The 25,323-nt window shown below is 48.0% G+C and overlaps 1 protein-coding gene across 9 annotated transcripts in view; it reads left to right on the top strand.

The window, feature by feature from the left end:
• Positions 1-1,400: 1,400 nt before the first annotated feature.
• FAM193B (family with sequence similarity 193 member B) overlaps positions 1,401-25,323 on the top strand; it is a 30,622-nt gene continuing 6,699 nt past the window's right edge. The window contains exons 1-7 of one of the 9 annotated variants that reach the window (XM_061151058.1): positions 1,542-1,649; positions 7,532-7,592; positions 15,256-15,498; positions 16,297-16,528; positions 17,616-18,003; positions 20,394-20,595; positions 21,511-21,750. In XM_061151058.1, the coding sequence (XP_061007041.1) occupies positions 15,385-15,498; positions 16,297-16,528; positions 17,616-18,003; positions 20,394-20,595; positions 21,511-21,750 (1,176 nt within the window). In that variant the 5' untranslated portion in view covers positions 1,542-1,649; positions 7,532-7,592; positions 15,256-15,384. Of the gene's footprint in view, positions 1,650-2,075; positions 2,745-7,531; positions 7,593-15,255; positions 15,499-16,296; positions 16,529-17,615; positions 18,004-20,393; positions 20,596-20,629; positions 20,882-21,510; positions 21,751-25,323 lie in introns of those variants that run through there. The other 8 variants (XM_061151054.1, XM_061151057.1, XM_061151051.1 and 5 more) reach the window with 8 other exon arrangements.

The raw sequence follows: 25,323 nt of genomic DNA, 5'->3' as shown, positions 1-25,323 counted from the left end.
GCAAAGGGAAAGGTTTTTTGTGTTTTTTTTAAAGCAGAATGCTGGTTGCCAAGGGCTGTAAGGATAGGAGAATGGGACCTTATTTAATGAGTATAGAGTTTCAGTTTAGCAAGAAAAGAGTTTTGGCGCTGGAGGGTGGTGATGGCTGCACAATCATTTGAGTGTATTTAATACAAATGAACTGTACACTTAAAAATGGTTAACACAGTAAGTTTTATGTTACACATATTTTACCACAATGAAAATAAATGGAGAAAAAATGCCATCTATCTTCTGTTCTGGCCAAACTGAAGAGTTAATGTTGATATAGTGGGAATCACCCTGAATCTTTCAAATCTTTGACGGTGGTGCTAATCCCTATAACGGACATGAAGTATTATTTTTTCATTCCGTAGTTAGGGAGAGCTCCAGGGCCTTCCATTTAGCCCTTCTCAAAATAGCCCTTACTCCCTGAGTTAGACCAATGTCAAAATTGTGCCCTTGATGGAACAGCAGCAGCTCTACATATAACCACCATAAGGTTTCAGGATACCACTGACCCTTGCATGAGACAAGTCGCACTCAAAGCTATTTTTTAAAAATTTGTTCTACGAGCATGTCACATATTCAAAAAAGAGTAAATATTCCATTTTTAACAATTAAATACATAATCATTACACTTTTTTAATGTTCTTTTGTGTATCACTCAGAATCCTCTCACATACACATATATATACTTTTTTGAAAACACTGACCCAGTATGTGCCCCAGTCATCCCATCTTTAATCACACTTGTAATTGTGTATTTCAGAGTCCACTCTTCCCACCAGGCTGAGGAGCTGAGTCTCCCTGCCCCAAGCACCAAACGCTGGACTCCCCGTGGACCATACACTGAAAATAAGCATCTAGACAATCCCTTCGCCCCATTCAGCACAGGCTGTCCACAAGCCCATGAGTTCTGGCTGGCTGATGCTGAGCAACCGTTTCACCTTTTGTAGCCCCCGTTTTCTCCGCTGCAAAATAGAAGCTCTCGCACCTGTCAGGTCGTGCAGGTACGAGAAGTCAAGTCACGGCTGTGAAAGTAGCGGAGCACTACAGAAATTATTAATATTACTAACATTCACTCATCCATTTAACAGCCAGTTTTGAAGCTCCCAGGACCGTGCAGCACGGTTACAACAGCGCACACCCACTCCTTGCGCACGTCTCCTCCCCGGAATCCCGAAATGAGGAGGGCGTTTCCTCACCAGGTTTACTCTCCGGCGGAACTCCGGGTAGTGACCTTATGCAAAATGGCGCAGGCGGCCTCGGGGGCTAGTGCGGCGGCGCGGACTCCGCGTGCCCTCTGACCTGCTGGCAGCGGCGGAGGGGGAGCCGGGCGCCGCCATATTGGCTGTTGTCCTGTGTGGGGAGCGGCGGTGGCGGTGCGAGGGAAGCAAGGGAGCGGCGCGAGAAGCAGCATGACTCGGAGGCGGAGCAGGCCGAGCGGCGGCGCGGGCCGGCGCGAGCGGGCGCGGGCCACGGGGCCGCAGAAGCCCCAGGCGCCGGAGCCCCCACCGCCGCCGAGCCTGGAAGCGGGAGCGGGTGCAGGGCCCCCGGAGGCGCCGGCGGAGCCCTACCGCGACGGCCCCAGGGAGGAGGACGAGCCCAAGCTGGCGCCCGGCCCCCAGGTAGGAGCGAGCGAGGCGAGTCTGGCTGCTCGGGTGCTTTTATCTCCCCGGAATGGCGCTGGGACGGGCTTGGGGATGGACCATCCCCGGCTGGGACCAGAACCTTAACCCTCAGGGCCAGGGCTGAGGCTTTCTCCCCCAAGGCGGGAGTGAGCCTGGACCCTTTGGTCCAAAGCCGAGGCACGGCCCGTCCGGTTCTGAGTGAGACCAGCCTCCCTGCCCTCTCCCGCCGGCTCTGGGATACATTCTGGTCGCACACCCACTAGGACCGCTCTCCAGTCTTAGGGCCACAGCTTAGCTCTGTGCCGTTCACCTTCCCTGGGCCCACCTGCTCCCCTCCCTCCCACCCACCCACAGGCCACGTCGGGGCTCTGGGGCCTGGAAAGCTGCAGCCTGTTCCCTCTCCACCCCCTCGGGAGCAGCTCCACCCCTTCCCTTCGCTGCTCCCTCAGCAGCTGTGCCCCCAGCATCTGTCTCCCGGGCGCCCTCCCCCTCACCCCCCGCCTTGCCCAGCTGAGCAGTGGAAGCAGACAGCCAGGCTGCCTAGAAGACTTATTTGGTGGGGCTTCTGACTGAGCTGGAAACCCAGCAAAGCCTGCCCTTTCTCCCCGCTACACCCCCGACCTACGGGGCAGCCCACCCAGATCCTCAGATCCCTGGGTTTGGCAAATCCTGCTGAAAGTGAGCAGTAGGAGGACTCTCCAAGGCTTCCAGCTTGCCACCTGGAAGAAGGTCACTTTCTTTTGAGCAAAGGAGATAATAGGAGGTACCCTGCCAGTGTTCACTGTGACGCTGGGGTGGCATGAGCCACAGTTGCTCTGGGAGGGTTGTGGCACCTGGGGCTGGGTGGCTCGCCCTAAGCTTGCTCTGACAAAAGAGTTTTGAGTTGGTTTTTTGGATGAGTCTGCCGAGGAAGGCAGGCTCCTGCAGGAGTCTTGGAGGGTCGGATGCAGCGCCGGATGAGGATGAGGCGTGGCGGAAGATGCGTTTGGCTCTGCAGACACTGCATCGGGCAGCAGGGGACTCTGGGAGGCTGGTGCAGCCAGAAGGCATGGCTCTTGACAGCCTTCTAGTAGAATCTCTGGAATTGTGCATGTGAGTGGGGATGCTGTTTGGGGTACCATTCCCAGAAAGCCTTTCCTGACCTCCCCAGCTGTGTCAGGTGCCCCCTCTGTCCCACAGCCCCCATGCTCTCCTCTGGTAGCACTCCCTGTTCTACAATGACATAGTCTGTTGATGTGTCTGTTTCCCCCACTGAACTGTGAACTCCTCAGGGCCACAAATCATGCTGTCTGGCTCCAGCCCTCCACACCTAGCCCTGGGCCTTGCTGACACAGAGTAGGAATAATTAGGTGAATGAGAGAGAATGAATCCTTTGAGAACCTGAAATTACTGTAACCCAGTTTTTATACTGTCTCCTTTGTATCTTAGATCATAGTAAGATATTTAATTAATGAAGATGTCACCACTTAGTGTGACAAGTGCCCCCTTCATCCCTATCCCCTACCCTGGGCTGAGACTGTTTCCAAAGGACTCCTCAAGTTGAGAACACAAGTTGGACCCCGCCCTTGCCTAGTCTAACTTCTCACCCTGAAGCTGTTTCCCCCTCTAGCCTCCTCTGGACCCCTGGGAGTGCTGTTCTCCCGAAGAGGAAGGTAGGGAAAGGGAGGGTCAGGGAGCTGTTGTCTTCTCTGGTTTACCATTCGGGTTTCCCTGCCACTTAACCAGCCTGTAGTACTCATGGCGAGAAAGTTTGGCTGATGGCATAACCATTCAGCTTTTATTTAGGTCGCAGTTTTAGCATGATAGATTCCTACCTACTCCACTGCTTGACCTTTCAGTTCATTCATTCATTCATGCTAGGCATTTTACATACCTTCCCACCACCCTGTGTTCTCCTCAGCATTTAGCGTGAATGTGATGAGTTAACCATTGATATAATTATTTGTCTGCTTTTGCTTTGTAAACTCTTGAGAGTGTAGGAACCAAGTTAGTCACTATTGTACCACTAAGCCTGGTGATTGATAAATTCTAATGAATGAAGATATAAATACTATTAATCCCATTTTTCAGATGAAGAAACGGAAACTCAGAGAAACTAAACATTTGCCCAAATAACTCCTACTATAGGTACACCTACCACCACCCCATAAAGTACCTTCAAACTCTAGCTGTAATAGGTGAAACAAATGGACAAACTTCTGATTGATCCCCATTTTTGCTGGGGAAGGGGGTTCTGGGTGCCAGAAGCAGGCCTTTGTGCCTTGGTGAAAAGCACCTGCTGAAAGAATTGGGATCAGTCCTTGCTCTGCCCGCAGGAATACCTTTGGCGAGGACCTCTGGCTCCCACCACCACTTAGTCCCCTGTCTTAAGTACTTAGAGTGGGTAAGTAAGGTGAAAGTCAGTGTCGAATACCACACTGAAGCCAAAGCTGGAGAATGGGATCACTTTCAGTCCACACACAGGGTTTAATGCCCCAAGTCACATGTTTTGTTTCTTTTTTTGTTTTCATTTGAGCCAGTATTTTTAAAAGTCAATTTCCCACAAAACTGGATTTGTGCCATCTGCTGCTAAAAATCTGGTGCTGCTAGGCCCACATTTCCAGAAGGTAGTCATCTGCAGTCTCTGGGAAGTGTCTGCCCTCTTCATCATATGAAGGACACCTGATCTGTGCCAGTCCCTGGGCTAGCTGGAATACAGAAGTGAATCAACTGTGGACCCTCTTCACAAGGGGCTCATTTGGTCTAGAAAACATGTACATAGTAGTCATGGTAAGGCTAGAAGAGCATTGCTTTCTCTGAGTTAAGGCTCATAGGCCTCTCTGGTTCCATCCAATCTCCTTTGCTTGACCTTGAATTTAATTGGAATCCCAAAAGCCCTTTCTTCTAATTGTTTAGGCCCCTAAACAACATTGATACATTCACTAAAAACCCAAATCCTTGTTTGTTTGGGTTTTTCCCCCCACGAGAAGACTAAAACAGTTGTAGCCGCCTTAGTGAAGGGTGGGGGGTGGGGGGTCGACGAATTACAAAGCAGTTGAAGGAGGCAGAGAGACATAGTATTTAATCTTACAGACTTGGGGTGAACTTCCTGCTCAGTCCCCTAGCTCTAGGCATGTCTGTTCCCATCTTTAAGACTCTATGCAGCTTCACAAGAGAATGTGGAGCAACCCACAAGGCATCTAGTGCTCCTCATGCCAGAGCTAGAATTGGATGTGGCATGTGGCAGGAGCCATTTGGCCATCCAAAGCCTGAGTGTTCTCACCTGCCAACTCCGCTGGCTATTTCTAGTTCTCTTGGACCACTCAGCTGGTAGTCCAGGTGCACACACACTCAGTAAACCCCCAGGAGACTCGCTAGACTGTAAACTGGCATTGGTAGGGGTTGAGCGCATCCTGTCCTTCCCGTCTCTCCTCTGCAGCTTCCCATGGGACTTTGCCCAGCCTAGTTTAAAGGAACTCTAGAGACCTGGCTCTATCACTGCTCAGAGTTAAACCTACTCCCTCATGGGACAGGAGCAGATGACAGTCAGTATCTTTATTAAAATCATCTCATTATATTTAATCCACTCAGCAAGTATTAATAACCTCTGTTCCAAGGCCTTTATTCAGAGCACACAGATGAATGAGATAATCCCTGTACCCTGACACTTCCCCCTTAAAATCACTGCCCACCTAGCCATTTTAAATGCAGGTAGGAGGAGATAATGCTGAGTAGAGATCCCTGTCACCTCTGGTCCTTTGTAAACCAGTAGGGCTTCACCATGTAGAAATGCCAAAAGACCTTTGAAGATTAAAACTTAATTCCTAAAATTTTAAATTTCCTTAAAATTTCCCAGAACTATTAAGTTTAATATATGTTAGATGTACTATTAATATCCTAACACCTTCACTTACTAAGCCTAGAATCTTGTGAGCTTGGGCTATGTTTTTAATTCATTTCTGGAGTATTTATTGCACATTGTCCTTATGTGCTCAATGAGTGGCTCTTAAACTATAATAAAAGAAAAGTTAGGTTTCTGGCACCTTATTCTTACTGCCTGCACTGCTAGGCCAGGCTGGCAGTCACTCATTCATTCAGGCCCATTACACACGCACTATGCCCAGCCTTCCTTTCAGCTAACCTGGTGTTCACTTATTCTACCAACACTAACAGACTCCTGATCTATGCTGGGTCCTGGGCTAGCTGGTAATATGGAAGTGAATCAGACATGGTCTCTGCCCACAGGGGCTCATGGTCTAAAGAGCATGCATGTAATAATTACAGTTAAGCTAGAGGAGCATCACTTCCTCTAAGCTGAGTCAAATTCTAGTTCCTGGTACACACCTTGAGAAGTGTTTCAGCCTTTTGTTTGGCTTTCTGTGTATAAAATGACAGTGATACTGGACTCAAACTAGGGTTCAACAGGCACTGCGTGTCAAGCACTGAACACATGTAGTAGCTATGATTAGTATAGATGCTTTGTTTTGAGGATGCACAGATTTAATAGCCTAGAAAAGGCTTCTTGGAGCTGAGGCTTCAAGGTCAAGTAGAAAGTCCTCCAGAGAAGGTGAGGCAAAGCATCTGGGCAAAGCAAGCAGTGTAGACAAAGATCCAGAGTCCAGAACTGCCCAACTCATGGAGAGTGGCGAGAAGTCTGATAGGAGAGTTTAGTAGGTTTGGACTTTATCCTGTAGGCTATGAGGTGTCAACAAAAGATGTGGAAAAGTGAATGAGAGTGTGGGAGGAAGTAATTTTCAGTAGAAGAAGCAACTGTGATTGCTTGATTCTACCTCTCTCTCACCCCAACCTAACTAATGATCAGATCCCCTGTGCCTTGCTAGACCCTATCCCAGACCTAGAGTCTCTAGATCTGGAGACCAGGAACCTGTTCTTAAATTGCCCTAGATGATTTCTGATGTGTGGCTGGGTCTGGGAACTATTTAACTGAGGGTGCCATGGGGATCTCTGTAGAGGCCTAGAGTATTCTTTAAAGAATGGAGCTTCCTGGGGAAGGAGAGAGCTTTTCCCTAAGCAGAAGAAGAAGCAGCCTTAGTTTTTAAAGAAAAAAAAAAAGCAAACTTTTTCAGGTTTGCCATTTGTCCATATTTTCCAACTGCTAATCTTTCTTTGTGTATCAAAACACGTGCTGCCATCTCTGCTGAACAACTGGGATGCAGTGACTCATGGGAGACAGGCCCTGCCCTTGAAAAGCTCACAGTGCTATGGAGAAGACAGATTTTGACAATCAGGGTACACGTGATAACCTCTGTGCAGGAGACATGTAAAAAAAGTGTTAGGGCATCCCCTAACACAGAGCAAAGTACAGTTTATTTAGCCTGTAGACTTAGGAGAATGTAATACCCAAACTGAGCCTCAGTAGGGAGAGGCAGAGAGGACAGTGTGAGTGGAGATACGCTTTATGAATTGGGGAAAGGGAATGAATATTGTGGAAAGGAGTGGTTCATGGTTCTTCGTGGCGGAATATGCAGAGCAGAAAAGAACTGAGGAGAAGAATGCTTGTGTCCTCGGGAGGACCCTGTGTTTGCACCTTTCAGTTCTGTGCCCATGTTCCCACCCTCATCCTTCCAAGTGCAAGATGGATGAACATGGTGCTGTCCTATAGGCAACCTCTCCTTTATTCCCTCCCCAAGACTCTTAGCTACCCAGCTCCCTTCATGGTTTCTCCCGCCATTCTGAAGTGAGTAGATATAGAGTAATTAAGGCAGAAAGAAGGGCCTGGAAATATTGAAGGTTCTTATTGTGAAGTTGCAGCCAGAGAACATGGGCTGGGGGGTTAGAGGCCTTGAAGGTCATCTGTCTAGTCTTCTGTCCAGTGCTTCAAGTCATAACTTTGGATTGGGCAAGTCTCACTTAGTAAGTTTCCCTGTCATTTCTTCCAGGACAGAAGAGGAAAGAAACTAACGGGTATTGAGCACCTACTGTGTGCCAGGCCCAGGCCAGGTACTTTACATAATTTATTTCCTTCTGTCCTCACGACTCTGTGAAGTATGGTTTTATTCTCATTTCATAAATGAGGAAATTGAGGCTCAAAGAAATTCAGTAATCATCCAAGATCATACTGAAAATGGCAAAACTTGGATTTGAACTCAACAGTCTGTCTTCAAAGGTCATTCTCTTCCACCCGTGAGAACTCCGTTGCCATTACAGAGTCATAAGGTTTGCCTGAGGTTCCAGGTAAATAAGCAGGAGCTTAGGCCTTCCCATGACTGATTGCACCCAGGAAACAGGTTCAACAGGTGAACTAGCTTTCGCAGGTAGAGGGCCACTGGGGTCAGAGAGACTCACTGCTCTATCCCTGACTCAGCCTGTACAGCCAGAGAGAATTCTCCACAGACTGACTTTATGTTGTGAAACTACCGTCCTATCTCCTGGAGGGACCTGAGCCAACAGCCTGAGTGGGAGTTTGGGTGAAAACTCAGGGTGCAGAGGTGTGGTTGTATTGGCTCCCTAAGAATTAACTACACCTCTGATGGCCAGCATTAGAATGGTCTGAGATTCTTAGCACTGATGCCTTTCCATTAGTGACCTGGAGTGACGCAGCCATTTCTTTTCAGCCTAGTATGTTGGGCTAGTTGGGCTGTGTTTTAGTTCCTATCCTTTGTGTAGAGCATCTGAGACATAAGCCAGATGGCTTAAACATTCATTCATTTATTCAGTGAATGCCTGCTATGTGCCAGGCCCAAGCCCAGCCTAGTTCCTGGACTCATTTAAATGGCCAGGGTCCACTCCCTGCCCCCAAAGAGCTCCCATTCTACAGGGGTTTGGGAGTGGGCAGAGGATATGTGTCTATGGCACAATGCGATAGACGCTATACTAAAGGAATTCTGCTTAGCCTGGTCCAGCAAAAGCTTCATCAACCTTTGACCAAGATCTTAGGGGATAAGTAGGAATTTCCTGAGGAGCAAAGCTGAGGTTTGATGGGGCATGGTGTATCTGAGGGATAGTACAAATAGAACCTATGGCTCAGCGTGTTAAGAGTGGAAATGGAGTATGGAGAGATCAGCTGGGGCCATGTTATGAATGCCACAGGCCAAAGAGTGTCATAGTGAGAGTAGTGAGCTCCACCCAGAAGGAGCCTAGAGATGAAAAGAGACCAAGGTAGGAAAGAGGAGGTAAACAAAAGAAATCCTCAGACTGGATAGATCGGTGAGAAGGCACGTTATCAGCTTAACCTTAAGGAGAGAATCCCACTGTCCTAATTGGTTGTTTTAAATTTATATTTATTATTTTGTTTATGGATTATAATTGTATATTATTTTAATACGTGTTCCTGCCTGATTCTCCAAAATGAATATGTGGCATCCTGGGAGTTTGGGAGCATTGACAGCCCGAGCATGAACCTGCCTGCTTTTACGCGTGTGTTAAGGCAGGAACTCTTGTTTCCCAGCACCTAGCACAATGGTTGGCACCAGGTAGAGGCTCTGAGAATGTTTGTTGAATGAGGGAATGAATGGGTGAACGGAAGAGTGAGTGGTCATGACTGGGCTGACTAAGTTTTTCTAGGCTGGGGAACTAATCACTTTCTCTGCTTTTGGAAGGGAATTTTAACTGTTGCCCTCTGCCTGCCTCGGTGACAAGGAGGCTTTTGGAGTTGGGCCATTTCTGAATAGAATTTAGAAACTTTCACAGGGCTCCTGGGTAGATACAGCACTATGTCTTGGGGGAATCCTCTATAAACATACACTAACTCTTGGGGATAAAAGGATCCCATGAAAGAAATGAGAGCAGGTTTGGTTTTGGAAATTAGATCCAGCTTCAGGAGCAGTCCTTAATAGCCATCTGGCCTGGTGACACGTAATTCCCAAACTGTGGCCAGAAAGGCTGTGGTGCAGCTTTTTCTCATGACCCCAAACGGCTCTTCAGGTACACCGTGAACTGCTCTGTGATTGCGAATGGTCACTGTTGCTGACAGCACACCCACTGGCTGACAGGCACTGTTAGATACTGTACATCAGCTGTTCTCAAAGGGTTTGGTCTTGGGACCCTTTTACATTTCCAAAAATTTTTGAGAACCCAGAAGGGCTTTGTTGGTTAAACTATTGAAATTTACCAAGTTAAGTATTAAATTTGAGAAAGTTTAAAAATAATTTGGTCACTCATTTCAGAATAACAGTATTAGATTTATCTATCATATTAACATAAATAACAATTTTTAAATTAGAGATAACAGTTTTCCCAAAAAGTGAGAAAAATGGTCTTGTTTTCACTTTTGCAAATTTATGTCTATCTTAATAGAAAAAGTTTAGATTCTCTTACATGCTTCTGGGGCTTCCCAGGTGGTGCCCGTGTAAAGAATCTACTTGCTAATGCAGGAGACACAAGGGACGTGGGTTCAATCCCTGGATCAGGAAGATCCCCTGGAGAAGGAAACAGCAACCCACTCCAGTATTTCTTGCCTGGAAAATTCCATGGCTAGAAAAGCCTGGTGGGCTACAGTCCATGGGATCGCAAAGAGTCGGACACAGCTGAGTATGTACACACACGTGTGCTTCTGTATTCAGTCTGTTGGCAGTACATTATTTTGATGGAATTATGTTTTTTAAAAAAAATCAACTTCACACAGATACATAGTTGGAAAAGAGAAAGGTATTTTGATAGCCTTTTCAGATGATTTGTTGGTATTATTCTTTGCAATATGGAATCTGAGAACATACCAATAAAGTCTTTATACTCATTTACGTTAAAATCTGTTGGTTCATCTAATACTTTGGGTGGACTTTATACCAGTGCATGACTCTGTGGCATCATGCTTTGATCATTTGGAAAAATAGGTTCACTGAGTTACATAGATCTTCCAGATGTTTTCCTGTTTCATTTTATAATATCAAAAAATAACATTTGTTAATATCACTGTCAGTTTCATCATAAAGTCTTTTAAGTATTGGGAAGCTGTCAAGCTCATGGTTGTGGATGCAGCTTTTTCAAAATTCTAATTTTCGCCTAAAACTTGAATTTTTATCATTGACCACAAATACAGAATAGTTTTCCTTGGGGGTGATAGGCTTGTTTTGTTCATTTTCTGAGAAAATGTCTGCCAATACCCAAGTTTGAATAACCATAGTTTGTCAGTTAGTCATTCTTTGAAGTAAAAATGCTCCGTGAAAAATTGGCTTTCCCTTTCTTTGACTTTATCTCTTTTTTCCCAGGAGAAACTAGAAAGTCCTAGCATAATGCTCTCAGACAAAAACAGAAAAGTCTTGGGCCTGGTCAGATGAGGGCTCAGGTACTAGTTTTAATGGGTGTGTATGGCAGCCCCCTGGGCTGGGAGTGGCCACAGTCTAGGGTCTTGGCTCCTTGAGAGCTCTGGGGATGTGCCTATAGTACAAATACCCTGTGTGAGTAATTCCACACGTCCAGAGATTTGGGGTTTGCCCAGAGAATGAAGCAGAACTATCTTGGAGCTTTTTTAGCAGATCCCAAATCTAGAGAACCGCTAGAACCTTTCCATTCACTCCTCCATCTTTTACCTAAGGCTAAACTGGAATCTGGAGAGGCTCTGAATTTAACCTGAGGTAAGAAGGAATAATTAGCTGCTGCCCAGGGTCGCTGGGTTGAAGTATCAGTTCCAACAGCCTTTCTGATGAAGAAACATGGTTGGAATTTTCATTCATTCGGTAAACATGTATTGATCATGTTCTTCATGTGAGATTACTGTAAAATTGTGCTAGCTGCTAAAAAGTACAGCTTGAGAGCAGCTAGTTGAAAGCCTGAATTGACTACAGGGCATACAAGGTCACGATTTCCAATAATTTGGAAAGTGGCAGGAGATTGCAGTCAAAGGGAACTATAAACCAAGAGCTTTTCTGCCAAAGCAAAAATTTGATAGTATTAACTGTATATAATATCGCCAGGGCTTGGGATTCTCAACACCCTCTGGCAGTTAAAGTAGAGATGAAAATGTCAGAGAGAACAGTCCACAGGCTCCACTGGGAATTTTACCCAGAGGTAGGCACCAAGGCTTAGAGTTAACTTTGAGGATGGCCCCCTAAAACTTCCTGGGCCTAGAAATAAAGAATCTAATATACCAAACTCAAGACAGCTAGTTTCCAGTGTAGACTTACTTAAGAACAGACCAAAAAAAATAAAGACCAGCCCAGGAGCCTAGATAATAGATTGAGCACATCCTGTATGGATCCTTTGAGCTAAGTGCTTTGCATCTCTAATGTCACTTAATCCTCTGGGCAACCTTATGCAACATAGGTGGTATCATCCCTGCTTCAGTTTGTACTTAATTAGCTTCCCAGGCCTTGTGTTTCTTCCTTTAACTAGAAAGACAGCCTGCCCTGTAAATTCACTTCCTTTGATGGCTAATCTTATTTATCATGTGTACCATTTCAGCTCTAGGGAAAGTCACATTATTTCCGTTAATAAGCAGTCTCATAATCCCTGAGGAATACAGTCTTCCAACCATCTTCCACTGTTCCACACTTGGGATTGGAACCATTTGGTTGGAGGTCCAGGGTGGGAAGACGACCTTTTTCTATGGGAAACAACAATTTCAAGCCATGTCTCACCAAACTGCCTGCCAGGTGTATTGCCATGGGGGTACTTAACAAGTCTGACTTGGCCACTGGATGCCCAGCTGAGCCCATGCCCTGTGCTGTACTGTGAGGGGTCCAGACAAGAATCAGACCTGGTACTTGCCCTCTAGGAGCACAACCTAGTAGAAGGGACAGACGATACAGGTAAATAAGTTAAGGAGAAGGCACAAATCTTGTCACCAAGGCCCAATGTGCTGTGGGGGTATGGAAATGGGAAAGAGAGGTGAATTGTAAGGGGAATCTCTAGGAAAGCTTTGGTGAGATTGGATCTAGGCTGGGCTTTAAGCCCTGCTCATCTACCTATTGGTAAAGGTGGGGAGGTAGAGCGGTTTAGGCAGAGGATCCCCTTTAGCAAAGGTGTGACTTAGGAGAGCACAAGAAGTATTTGGGGAACTTAAGGAGTTCCTTAGTGGAGTGGGGGATTAAGACGTCAGGCGTCAGGGATTAAGACGCCTGAATGTCACCTTCACTTCATTATATATGAGAGACTCGCATTCTCATAAAACACAGTGACTGTATATTCTATGTTTTCAACCCTAGTCCCGATTTTAAATATTTTTCCTATTGCTCCCATCATGTTCATAGTTAGTGCCATCTGTTGAGTAGCATATATGCCTGGCACTGGGCTAGGTGCTTTATCACAGTGCTCACAGCCAACTCTACAGGTCAGAACTTAACCCCATTTTATAGATGGGGAGGCACAGAATAAGTAGAACTTGCCCAACATTATACAGTTGGTAAGTGATGGAGGCCCAGGATTAATGCCAAAGCCAGTATTGTTTCTTCTACACCCCAGCACCTCCCACAAGTATTTTAGCATCAAGTACAGTCACACAGGTCATATATTTACCTTATAAGAATTGTTTCACTTTTAAAAGAAAACAGCAAATAACACTACACATTGTCATTTACATTGTACATTTGCGTTCTTGGTTGTTCCTATAAAACCATATATACTGTACTTTACAGGCCACATTAAAAATTTCAAGAATTATTTTACTCACCCAAGATTTTTGTCTTCTATAATAACTCTAGAACCTAACACTGGAAAATGAAGCTCCCTTGTAGTAAAATTGCACATCCTGGTGTTTGCCTAAAAAATACAGTCACTTTACTCTTTCTCACAGGGAAAAGGACTTGGGCATTGGTCTCACCTCCTCCTCCTGGAGTTATTAATACTATGGCATCTTGTAGCTATGGAAAGTTTCCTGGGTGCATGTCTCCTTTACCTTAACTTCTCTATCAGCCTTTCACCCTTACCATGAGATACTCACCATAAATGGGTTCTAGAATGCAATTTTCTTTTGTAGCTGCCACTAAGCAGCTGACTTGCTCACTGAACTGTCCTCTTGGCACAGACTTTAGGCAGCATCTCACATGAGTTCCATATGTAAGATTTCTCTCTCTTTCTCTCTGATATTCTTTCCCAAGGTCCTTGTAATTCCCCACATGTTTCAGTATGCTACTGGTGGCACTAGTGATAACGAATCTCCCTGCCAGTGCGGGAGATGCAGGAGACCCAAGAGATGTGGTTCAATCCCTGGGTCAGGAAGATCTCCTAGAGGAGGAAATGGCAACCCACTCCAGTATTCTTGCCTGGAAAATTCCATGGACAGAGGAGCCTGGTGGGCTACAGTCCATGGGGTCGCACAGAGTCGGACACGACTGAGTGGCTGAGCACCCATGCACAGGCTCAAACACGCATGCTTCTGGTGCTGCTGTGTGTTTTCTTTCTTTTTCTGGAAACCAGGGACCCAGGTCAGTTTAATTGTAACATTACAAATTTAAGGATACCCTGATGCCAACTTATTGTGAGAAGGTGATTTTATTTGAAAAAGATGACCCATTTATTTTATTGGTAGGATGAAAGTGATACTTGTATTATTCCTTTGCTTAGGTCTCTGCAAATATGTCTTGCCTAGTGGTGGGTAAGTTTGGAAGGTATATCAGTTAACTATTATGTGCAACAAACCACCCCAAAACTTAGTGGCTTAAAACAATACCATTTATTATTTGTCATGAGTCTCTCGGTTGACTGGGTGTTTCTGCTGATTGGGGCCTACTTGGCTGATCTCAGGAATCCTCATGTATCTGATCTACTGGCCAGTCAGCTAGGAAGACTCAGATTTCCCCACAGGTCTCTCACATCCCTCCAGCAGCTAGCCTGGTCATGCTTATGTGGCATGGCAGAGGTGCAGGAGCGAGCAAGTCCAGCCATGCAAGGGAGCAAGTAGAAATGCATACACACTTTTCAAGCTCATGCTGGCAGCATGTTTGCTGACATTCCGTTGGCCAAAGAAAGTGACCTGACTGTCAGAGTGAGAATGGACTGCAGTGCAAAGTTGCAGGATATAGGAAAGCCATTGATGGGGTCATTAGACACAATCAGTCTCTCAAGTCACTACCCCTCAGTGTGGCAGAAAACCTATAGACTTATATTTCTAGGTCAGGTTTGTCCTAGAAGGAAAAGGAAAAAAATAATAGCAATAATGGCTGTATGCTAGGACTGTACTATGGACATGCACAGGGCTAGGCACTTGCCTTGTTTATGCACCCCCTCATAACAGCTCTGCGCAGTAGGTAGGAAAGCAGAAGTTTAATAACTTGCTCAAGGTCACCCAGCTCATGTGTGGTCAAGGAGGGATTAGAACTCATGTCAGTCTGACACCTGAAACCCAGTGGTTTTTCACCACACCTCCCTGCCTCTCAGAAGCCCCTGGGTCTGCCTTACTCTCCAGCTTGAGACGTTGGGGCACTAGGGTATTTGAGCATGAGCTTTGGAGTCAGCCTCACTGTGGTTCAAATCCTATAGGGTTCAACCACTCACTAACTCTGTAACCTTGGGCAACTTATTTGACTTCTTGAAATGTTTCTTCTTTTAAAAAAAAAAGATGAGAATAATAACACATTTTGCAGAGCTGTTTACAAGGACTAAAATTGGGTAAATAAAGTGCCTAACCCAGTGCCTGGCACATAATATGTGATGTCATCAGTATTGTTAATATTGTTTCTAAGCAGAGCCTTTCCCCTTCTGGGAAACCCTGTTTCTGTCTGTTGGACAGGTTCCCCCTACCACCAGCCAGTCTGTGCAGACTTGCTGCCTGCTGTGTCACCGGGAACGCAAAGGCTGGGAAGAAGGCCCTTCCCAGAACGGACTGGTGTTGCAGGGTGAGAAGCTGCCCCCTGACTTCATGCCAAAGCTCGTCAAGAATCTCCTAGGCGAGATGCCTCTGTGGGTCTGCCAGAGTTGCCGAAAGAGCATGGAGGAAGATGAAAGGCAGACAGGTCGAGAACATGCAGTGGCGGTAGGTAACCGCTGAGAAGGGGTCCCCGAATGCAGGAGCGCTGCCTGCCCAGAGAAGTCAGGCTGTTGAGCTGTGGCTGCCTTGTGCTCAAGTGGCTGTCCTCAGGTAGCACCTCCGCCCAGGTGCCAAAGAGGCTGCACCTATGCAGCATTAGCAGCTTGTGGCCCACATTTGGGGGAAGAAAAGAGAGGTTTCAGGCAGCCCACCAGCCCCCAAGGACAGTGCACCGTGTGATGGCCGGCTTGGAGGCACTGGTAGATCGAGATCCTGACCCTCCCTGTGACTGTGCTGCCTTCAGCTCTGTGGCAGCTCAAAAACCAACCAGTGTGACATGGAAGGCAAAGGTCAGTTTGAGGGTCTGCAATGCCTCTGTTAGAAGGCTTCCAAGATGCCCGGGAGCCATCTAACTGCCATCTCCTGAATCACAGAGGTCAGACTCCTCATTTCTCATTCCCCTCAGTCCCTCTCTGTAACCCAGAATCAGTTCAGCTTTGGGATTCCTGACTTAAAGACCTTTTTCCTCTCCTTGGCAGCTCTCAGGACTCCCCAAAGGCCACAGTTGACAGACAGTCTCTGCCACTACCAGAATCTCTCATCACATCCACATATTTCACTTCATGGGGAGCATCACAGCCCCTCTTGGCAAAGGCCTGGCCCATGTTTGCCCTTGCACCTGGAGTTGTGGGAACTGTGCCATGGCATGGGGACCTGGAGGAGGAGGTGCCCCTGGGGAAGCCAAGGCAGCAGCGGGTCAGCCCTGATGTTTACTGTTTTACCATGAGCCTTTTTCTCCCCCAGATCTCCTTGTCACACACATCCTGCAAATCACAGTCTTGTGGGGGTGATTCTCATTCCTCTTCGTCCTCCTCTTCGTCGTCCTCTTCCTCATCCTCCTCCTGCCACGGGAACTCAGGGGACTGGGATCCTAGTTCGTTCCTGTCAGCACATAAGCTCTCGGGCCTCTGGAACTCCCCGCACTCCAGCGGGGCCCTGCCAGGTGGCTCGCTCGGGAGCCCTCCTACAATCCCTGGTGAGTCTCCAAGCTCAGAAGAGAGCTCTCTCCATAAATGGAGAGAGTTGTGTTTTCCTAACCATTTTGTTCAAACAAATCAGATCGGTTATTAAATAAAAGTGGAGCTGTTCTGGTGGAAGCCAAATAGGGAATCTAGCCCTTGACTATCTTGGTAGAAATCCTTTCCCCAAAACTCTGAACTTGAAAAATACTGCTGGCATTGGCTCTGATAACTGTTCCCATTGGATCCAAGAGGGGACCTGGTAAGCATTGGCTGAAGAGAAAGTAAAGTCTGCAAGGGCCTTGAAGGAATTAGGACTCAGATCACCTGACTGCTGCAGCAGCACAGAGGGCCTGGGTGTCTCCTCTTCTCTATCCAAGGGATGGGTGCTTTTATAAAAGCACTGCCCTTCCATCTGCAGTTGGCAGTGTGAGCTGCATTGATTATTAGCCAGTTATGCAGCTGTGTAAGCCTTTTTTAGACCTTGGGATAATGTTTAGCAACCCAAAGAAAAAATCTTGAGTTATTGCTGTACTTTGTAAATATGAATTACTGTCTACTTTTAAATGGAGGACCCGAGTTCTTCAAAGGGGTGCTACCCCCAGAATTGTGAGTGGAGCGATACATAATTCCAGTTACTTTGGTGCATGAATCAGAGAGAGTCATCAAAGTGCTTTCCCACTTGTCCTCTGAAATTTGGGGCCACCCGAAAGTCTGGCATATCCTGGCTGCCTTGATGCATGTGGCCCAGAAGCAGAGCCTTGTCAGACAGGTTCTACAAAAGCACTCAGAGATAGAACATACAACCCCTGTTTATGCCCAGCAGAGGTTTTATGACCTTGCATGGGGCTGGCCTTCCTGGTGCCTTCTCCCTCAGGCCTGGCCATCTTCAGCCTGTCCAGCTGCTGCCTGCAGAGAAATCTCTCCAGCCCAAGGTACTGCTAGGCTTTTCCAAAAGCTCATGGGTCCACCATGCTGAGAGACTGTGCCCAGGCATGTTGCCTCTGGTCACAGTAAGCAGGCTGCTGCAGCAGCGAGCCCTTGGGCCTCCTTCCCAGGATCTGGGCTCCCACTCTGACACCTCTCTCCCCCATCCGCCCACAGGTGAGGTTTTCCCCATCTCGGAGCACCACCGGCACTCAGACCTCACTGCTCCACCTAACAGCCCCACCGGCCACCACCCCCAGCCAGCGCCGCTGATCCCATCTCACCCCGGATCCTTTGGCTCACCACCCCACCCGCACCTGCTGCCCACCACCCCAGCAGTGCATTTCCCTGCCCAGGTTTCAGAATGCCCTGTTGCTGTGGCTGCTGCCCCCCACACCCCAGGGCCATGTCAGAGCCCCCACCTTCCCTCCACCAGCATGCCGCTCCTGAAGATGCCTCCTCCATTCTCGGGTTGCAGCCACCCATGTAGTGGTCACTGCAGCGGGCACTGCAGCGGGCCCCTCCTCCCACCACCCAGCTCTCAGCAGCTCCCTAGCACGCACAGGTGAGTGGCACAAAGAGCAAACTCCCTGACAACTTGAACTTAAGAGTTTGGGGAAAACTTTGGGGTGAAAATTAAAGGGTATACTCTGTTTATGTTTTTTCTATAGTTTTTCCAGATATGAAAGAAATATGTTTGTTTGTTTTTTTAAAAACTTGGGAAAATTTATAAATGTATAAAAATTTTAAATACATAAAAAAAGAAAAAAATTCCTGGCAACCTAAAGATAAACTTTAGCACAACAGCATATTTTCTTTTTTTGATGTTTCTCTATATCCATAACAAAATGAGGTCCGCATCCTGTATCATTTTTGTGTGGTTACTTTTTAACATTATACCATCATCATTTCCCTAGTTAAAATTCTTCAAAAACTTTGTCAGTGGCCACATGTTTTATTATACAGCTGTGGCATAATTTATTTTATTATTACCTATTCCTGGATATTCAGGCATTTGTAGATTTTTTTGTAGACTGTAATAAGCATCCTTGCACCTAAATGTCAGGAGTTCTGTCCTTAAAGTAGATTCCTAGAATTAACTCTTAAGTACTGAGAAAGTTTGTTTTAATATATATTTGAAAGATACAGTGTTTTGGAGAAGATCTGTCTGTTTATAAATCAGTTGTGTGTTGATGATGTGTTTCTATTTGCCCACTCTAAAATCCCACCACCCCGATACAGCGCTCCTAGCAGTGTTCTCTTGAGTAGCTTTCCCGTGTGGTAGTGGTGGTGTCCGTGTGGTTTTTCGTCATCTAGTTTCACTTAGCGCTGTTAGGTTCCCACATGGCTTCTGAACCTCAGCTTTAAAGGCTGGGAAATGCTTCGCTCTTCTCCAGTTGCTGAACATTTAGGTCATCCCAACATTTTAACATTATAAATAATGTCTCTTAACGGTGTCTTTGCCTAAAGCTTTTCACTCTTTTGGATTTTTCTCCTTGGATAGATCTCTCAGGGTGAAAAAAGTTCTCAGTTTAAAAGATATGAGGGATTTTTTTGCTTTTATTTTATTGAGAAGGACTGTTAATACATACTGATAAATTGCTTTCCAAAGGGGTCTCCAAATTGATGTAACCACCAGTATTAAAGCACTAGGAATTTTTAACTGGGCCAATATAGTAGATGAATAATGGTCAGTTGGGGTTAAGCTTCTCTAAGCACTTTCTTATTTTGCACCACCCAATATGCAGGATTTTAGTTCCCAACCTGGGACTGAATCCATGCCCCTTGTAGTGGAAGTGTGAAGTCTTAACCACTGGGCCACCAGGAAAAGTCCTCTAAGCATTTTGATAATGATTCCTGCCCCAGGAAACCTCCTTGGCTGCTCCTTGCCCTGCCCTTCCTCCTGGCTCCCTCTGACTTCAGCCCTGGAGCACTCCCACTGCTGATGGCCAACCCAGGACTCTTGACTCCTCTAGTGTGAATTCTGGGACCTTTCAGACCTGTCTCTTCCTTACCCTGGGAAATTAGTCCATATTACAGGATGCTTCCTGAAATCCAGAGGCAGAGCAGTGCAGTGGGAGGGTGAGTCCTAGCTGCTCCTTGGGCAAAACAGTGAAGCACCCTGAGCCTCAGTCTCTTCTGTTGCAGCATGGGGATGGCAAAACATGTTTTGCAGGATTTGGGGGATTGTTAGAAATAATTTGCTGTATACAATACCTGGCACAAACAGTAGCTCAAAATATGGCCCACAAGGCACATTTGCTTTCCTAACCTCAAGACACCATGGCTAAGGCAGCTCTGTGCAGTGGTGCGATCTCAATCTGAAGGACCTTTAAGCATGATCCACTGTCACTTCCACTGTCAGGGGCCCAGATTCAATCCCTGGTCAGGGAACTAAGATCCCAGAAGCCACACGGTATGGGCAAAAACAAAACCATAGTGTCAGGGTGAGGGGAACTGATAGAGAATGAAAGGACATTGACCTCCTTTAGATGTTCCAAGGAGCCATCAGCCCACTAATCTGTTCAGACACCTACTTCCTGAGCACTTACTGTGTATAGGCTTGTGATGGTACACACTGGGACCCAAAAATAGAAGTGGCATAGTCCATATCTTCAGGGAATGCACACTCTGGTCTGGAAGACAGATGGTAAACAGACCGTCACTGTAGTGTGTGATAGAGGAATACTTGGTGTCCTCAGAGTCCAGAAGGCTCACATGGTAGACATGGGGAGGGGAGGCACGGGGAACTTTCCAGAACAGTGCCATTGAGGGGGGCCCTGAGGAACAGCGAGGTTTGCCTTGTTCTTACAAGGGGCTCATTCTGTCTGTCTGCCTTGGTCTTTGTGGGATGAGGCAGATGAAGGCGATGGTGCGGCTGCTCCCCAGGCTCCTCACAGCATGCTCCTGCCCTGCCTTTCCTCACCTTTGGGCCTGTCTTTTCTCCCAATTCAGCAGGGACCCTGGGTGCAAGGGGCACAAGTTTACCCACAGTGGCCTGACGTGCCAGCTTCCCCAGCCATGCGAGGCAGACGAGGGGCTGGGCGAGGAAGAGGACAGCAGCTCGGAGCGTAGCTCCTGCACCTCATCCTCCACCCACCAGCGAGATGGGAAGTTCTGTGACTGCTGCTACTGTGAGTTCTTCGGCCACAATGCGGTGAGTGAGCCTTCCCAGGCCAGAGCAGGCTGGGGGCCAGCCGAGGGGAGCCAGGGGAACACCTTGCTCTTCCCAGGGCCCCCCTTGCTCATGGAGCTAATAATTGTGCTTGGACCCTGTGAGTCCTCACCAGCGTCTGCTTGCTAGATCCTCACGGCATATGGGTGAGGTAGAGATTTTTCAACAATTTGCTACCTTTGCTCTTCTCATGGTTTCTCTTAAGATTGACTTTTTTTCCTTAGGCAAAAAGAAAGGAAGTGGCAGAGGAAAGCTATGACTCTGATGAGTATGTATACGTAACGTGCGTAATCACAGAGAAGTGAAGGCTTGTGCGTGAGGAAGGCAATGGAGGCCAAGGCTCTCAGTCCTCAGTGTGGGAGCCAGCCACGGGACAGGCCGTGAGCACAGATGGCACCAGGAAGGAGGCTCAGAGCAGAGTTCAGGCTGTCTCTGGACAGGGGGAGAAAGCAGTTCAGAAGTCTCATAAGGTGAAGAGGAAAGGGCTTCTGGCTAGGGGAGAGCAGTTGAGGACAGAAGAAATTCAAGCAGTTATGTTGCTGGTCACCTTTGAGCTAGAAGTTGTTATCCTCATTTTAGAGATGACAAAATCGAGGCTCACAAAGACTCAGTGAACCTGCCCAAGGTCATACAGCTTCCGAGTGACGAAGCCTGGGCTCAGACCTGCGCTCCTGGCTCCCAAGTCAGCATGCTCGCAGCACTGCTGCATACCTCCCACTCCTCCGCCCCCCCGCTGCCTTGGCTCCGAGCCTGGCTGAGGGTGAAGCCATTTGGCCTCTGTGGCTGTGGTAGAAAGAACAGTTGTCTTGCTTCTCACCACATGCTTGGTGCCCGCGGGTGGGAGTGCTCCGGGCTTCCCAGGCCCAGGGTGTAACGTCAGCACCTCCCCTCCCCCAGCCACCCGCTGCCCCGACGAGTCGGAATTATACCGAGATCCGAGAGAAGCTTCGCTCAAGGCTGACCAGGCGCAAAGAGGAGCTGCCCATGAAGGGGGGCGCCCTGGGCGGGATCCCTGGGGAGCCCGCCGTGGACCATCGAGATGTGGATGAGCTGCTGGAATTCATCAACAGCACGGAGCCCAAAGTCCCCAACAGCGCCAGGGCTGCCAAGCGGGCCCGGCACAAGCTGAAAAAGAAGGTGGGTGTGGGGGGAGCACAGCTCTACCACCTCTTTTCCCCCGAGGAATCCCTCACCCCCAACCCCCAGGACTTCTCGGGCATGAATAGTACTGGCTGCCAAAGGCCTTGGCAGGGCTCTCTTCTCTGAGAAGGTCTGAATGAGTTTGGGAGGCATCGGGGTAAGGGAGCCAGGGGACCAGTGATTGGAGGAAAAACAAGTCCTGGTGTCAGAAGCCGCTTGCTGGATTCCTCAAATCTTAGGACTTGCTTCAGTCAGTCAGTCATATGTTCATTCAGCAAACACTTCTGCAAATACTTGGAGCCAAATATGATGCAGTTAGGTTCTTACCCTAGAAAAGCTTGGTCCAGTGGAGAAACAACACTGGACAAGCACATTAGTGTGCAACAAGTGCTGGGGTGAGGGAAGCCCCCATCCTGCCTGAGGCACTGGAAATGGCTGGACCCCCAGGCTGCCTGGGGATCCGTGTTGTAGAGAGTGAGTACAGATTCATCAGGAGGACCCTCCTGGCGACGGGCATAGCACATCCACAGCAGTTTTTGAAGTCAGAGCTCACACCCAGGAGAAGGCAGACAAATAGAAGTGAGGGAATGGTACTGCTCAAGAGCTCTGACTTGATCCTACAGCTGAGGGGGGCTCACCCAAGGGCCTTAATCACACAAGGCACTCACCAGATGTGCTTCCCAAGATGACTGTGTAGCAATATGGAAGGCAGCCTGAAGGAGTGATACTCCGGGCCAGAGAACCAAGAGCCAGGGGAGAGGTGATCGATAATGGGCCTGGAGCAGTTTTCAGAAGAGGCAGGTGATCTCTTCATTACAGGACAAGGAGATCATAGAGTCAGGGATACCTCCTAGGAGTTTGCCAGGGTGGCTGGCAGGATGGGATACCTTACTGAGCACAGGTGGAATTGGCAGAAGACAGGAAATTCAGTTGGGGCACAGTGACTCGGAGATTCTCATGAGAGGTCCGAGTGGAGATGGCGATGTGGGGCTGGGAGTTGCTGGCATGGAGATGTAATTGAAGCCATGGGAATGACCCATCCTGAGGACTGAGTGAACTCCTCCCAGAAGGCCGAGGACAGAACCAGGGGAACTGTTCCCGGCAGCCCTGCCACCAGGCAAGCAGCAGAGCTTGATGGCTCGTCCCCTGCCACCTCATTACCTCTTAGCCTGCCTGCCCCCAACTGTGTCTGCACAGTTCCACACTCGGGAGCTCAGCAGCTGAAGAGAATGGGTTTGACAGCCAGCTAGCTCCAGGTCCTGGGTGGTCAAACAGCCCTGGTGCTCTGGAAAACAGCAGTGCTTCTCCATCTTTTTCCAGCCCAAAGGACAAATCAGGACCCCTTCCCTGCACCTGAAGTAGTAAACCAAAGGGTCTCACCGCTGCCTTCAGAAAATGGTCGGCATTTGCTGTCTCCCTGCCAGCATTGCCTGGCCAGGAGTGTGCAGTGGGCAGAAGTGGTCTCTCTGACCTTTCCTGGCCTCCCAAGGCTGTGGTTCCCAGTTAGGTACCAGGGAACACACTCACCGTTCCCAGGCCTGGTATGTTTTTCATAAATTTCTGCCTGGATATACTTTCTCCTCAACCTCTGCCCCCTCGTTTTCCTTCTAAAAACCTCCTCCCAAGCCCAGTTCAGATGTTTCCTCCTCCACAGTCTTCCTCGGTGACATCCAGTGTGCTGTGGCTGCACCTCACACGTCTCTCTGGTCTGCCATTTATCATTCTCTGCTCGCAGTTCAGAAATTGCCTGCATACTCCCACCTGCCCCACCCAGGACAGAGGCCAGGATACAACACAGAGTAGGCAGTTCTGATGTCCTGTAACTAGCGATCATGTCATTATCTGTTTATACATCAGCCTCCTCCACAGTACCCCTCCGTCACCTCCCAGGCTTAACTACAATCCACCAAAAACACAGCTTCCACCACGAAAGCCATCTACCTACTGCCTACCTGGGGAGACAGATAAAGCTGGGTATTTTTCTGTTCCCTCATACCATTTCTGGACCCTGACTCTTTAATGTCCTAACCCTTGCTCCTTTGAAACCGACCCTGGGTCTGTCATCTGTAACCTCCCACCACTACTCCTCTTCATCCACTGAAGACTGTCACCTGTCTTCCTTCTTTTCTCAGACCAGTTGAGATCCCTTGAGTATCATTCGTTCACTCTCCTACCAATCCTCTCAGTTCCTCATTGTCCTTCCATTATACCCACTTAGAAAAACCACAGTCCTGGCTTCAGCCCGAGCCTGCCTCTCTCCTACACCTTGAGGAAGGTGCTAGATTGAATCTGTCTTTGGCACCCCGGCCAAATGGTCTCCCACCTGCCTGAGCCCCCACTTTGCTGTTCTCTAGTCTTCTGACTCCTCATCATTTCCATTCACCCCAGCCCCTTTGTTAGACCTCCATTCTGCTCCAGCTGCCAGACTCTCCCCACTCCCACCTTACTTTTTGGCAGATAACTCACTTCCTGTTTCAACAAGGATTAAAAACCAGTGGAGAGGCACTGTCCTGCAGAGTTCCTTCTTGCATGAAGGAGGAGTTAGTCCTTTTCCTACCTAAAGCCTGTGCTGTCCTTCCTGCCTCCTCAGTCTAATACCACTTCCTGCTGGGTGGCTCCAGCCTCTCACTGTGCCCAGTACTCTGTTTTTTGAAAGCAAACTGTCATTTGAGTGTACAGCCTCTTTTAACCACCCTGGTCTCGTTCCTGACCACACAAAAATGTCAGCTGCATTTACTCCTGTCAGCTCACTGCAGATTGTCTTCTACCTCCACTCCTCCGTAGAGCCACTAGTGACTTCTTTGTTGCCAAATCATTTTCTCCTGTTCCATCTTCTTTTCCACTAGGCAGCATCTCACCCTTTGTTCTCTTTTTCAAACACTGTTTTCTTTGGCCCCTCCAACCTTATTCAAGTGGGGGCAGGGAAGGGGAAAGGGGAGGCCACATTCTCTACATTTCTCACTTCCTCTCTGCCCTCTGTCCTGTCTCCTTTGTGAGCACCTCTTCCTCTGCCTGGCCCTCCCCCTTCAAGACAGCTGCCTGGGAGAGAGCCATCTAGATAGTGTTTCCTCCCAGGTCATTATGTCTCCCTGTTTCCCCCTGTGCTTCACAGTAACATATCCTACCACTGGTGGGTACCTCCTCACAGACATTCTACAGGTAGCCAAACTCAGCGTATCCCAAACTGAGCTTGTCACCTTTCTCCAAAAGAGCCCACTCTTGCTTCTCCGTTGTCTGTCTAGTTAATAACACCACCATTCACCCAGTTGCCTCAACCAGAACCCCAGATGCCATCTGGGGAGGACCGCATCATGGTGATGGAGAGCAGCAGGCCTTGCAATTGGACCAGTTTGAAACCCGGCTCTGCTGTACTTGCTGTATGACCTTGGGCAAATCACTTAACCTCTAAGCCTCAGTTTCTTCCTCCATAAAATGAGAATAACGTAGAAGCTAATTCATGGCTTTCGCAAGAATGAAATGGAGTGATGCACAGAAAGGTTGGGCAGAGTGAACAGAGTAGCTGCTGCAGAAACAGTAGTGATGGTTGATGATGTTTTCATGACTCATCTT

This window comes from Dama dama, chromosome 9 (assembly GCF_033118175.1).
Source record: "Dama dama isolate Ldn47 chromosome 9, ASM3311817v1, whole genome shotgun sequence".
Classification (NCBI taxonomy): domain Eukaryota; kingdom Metazoa; phylum Chordata; class Mammalia; order Artiodactyla; family Cervidae; genus Dama; species Dama dama.
This window is presented reverse-complemented; position numbering and strand designations above follow the sequence as displayed.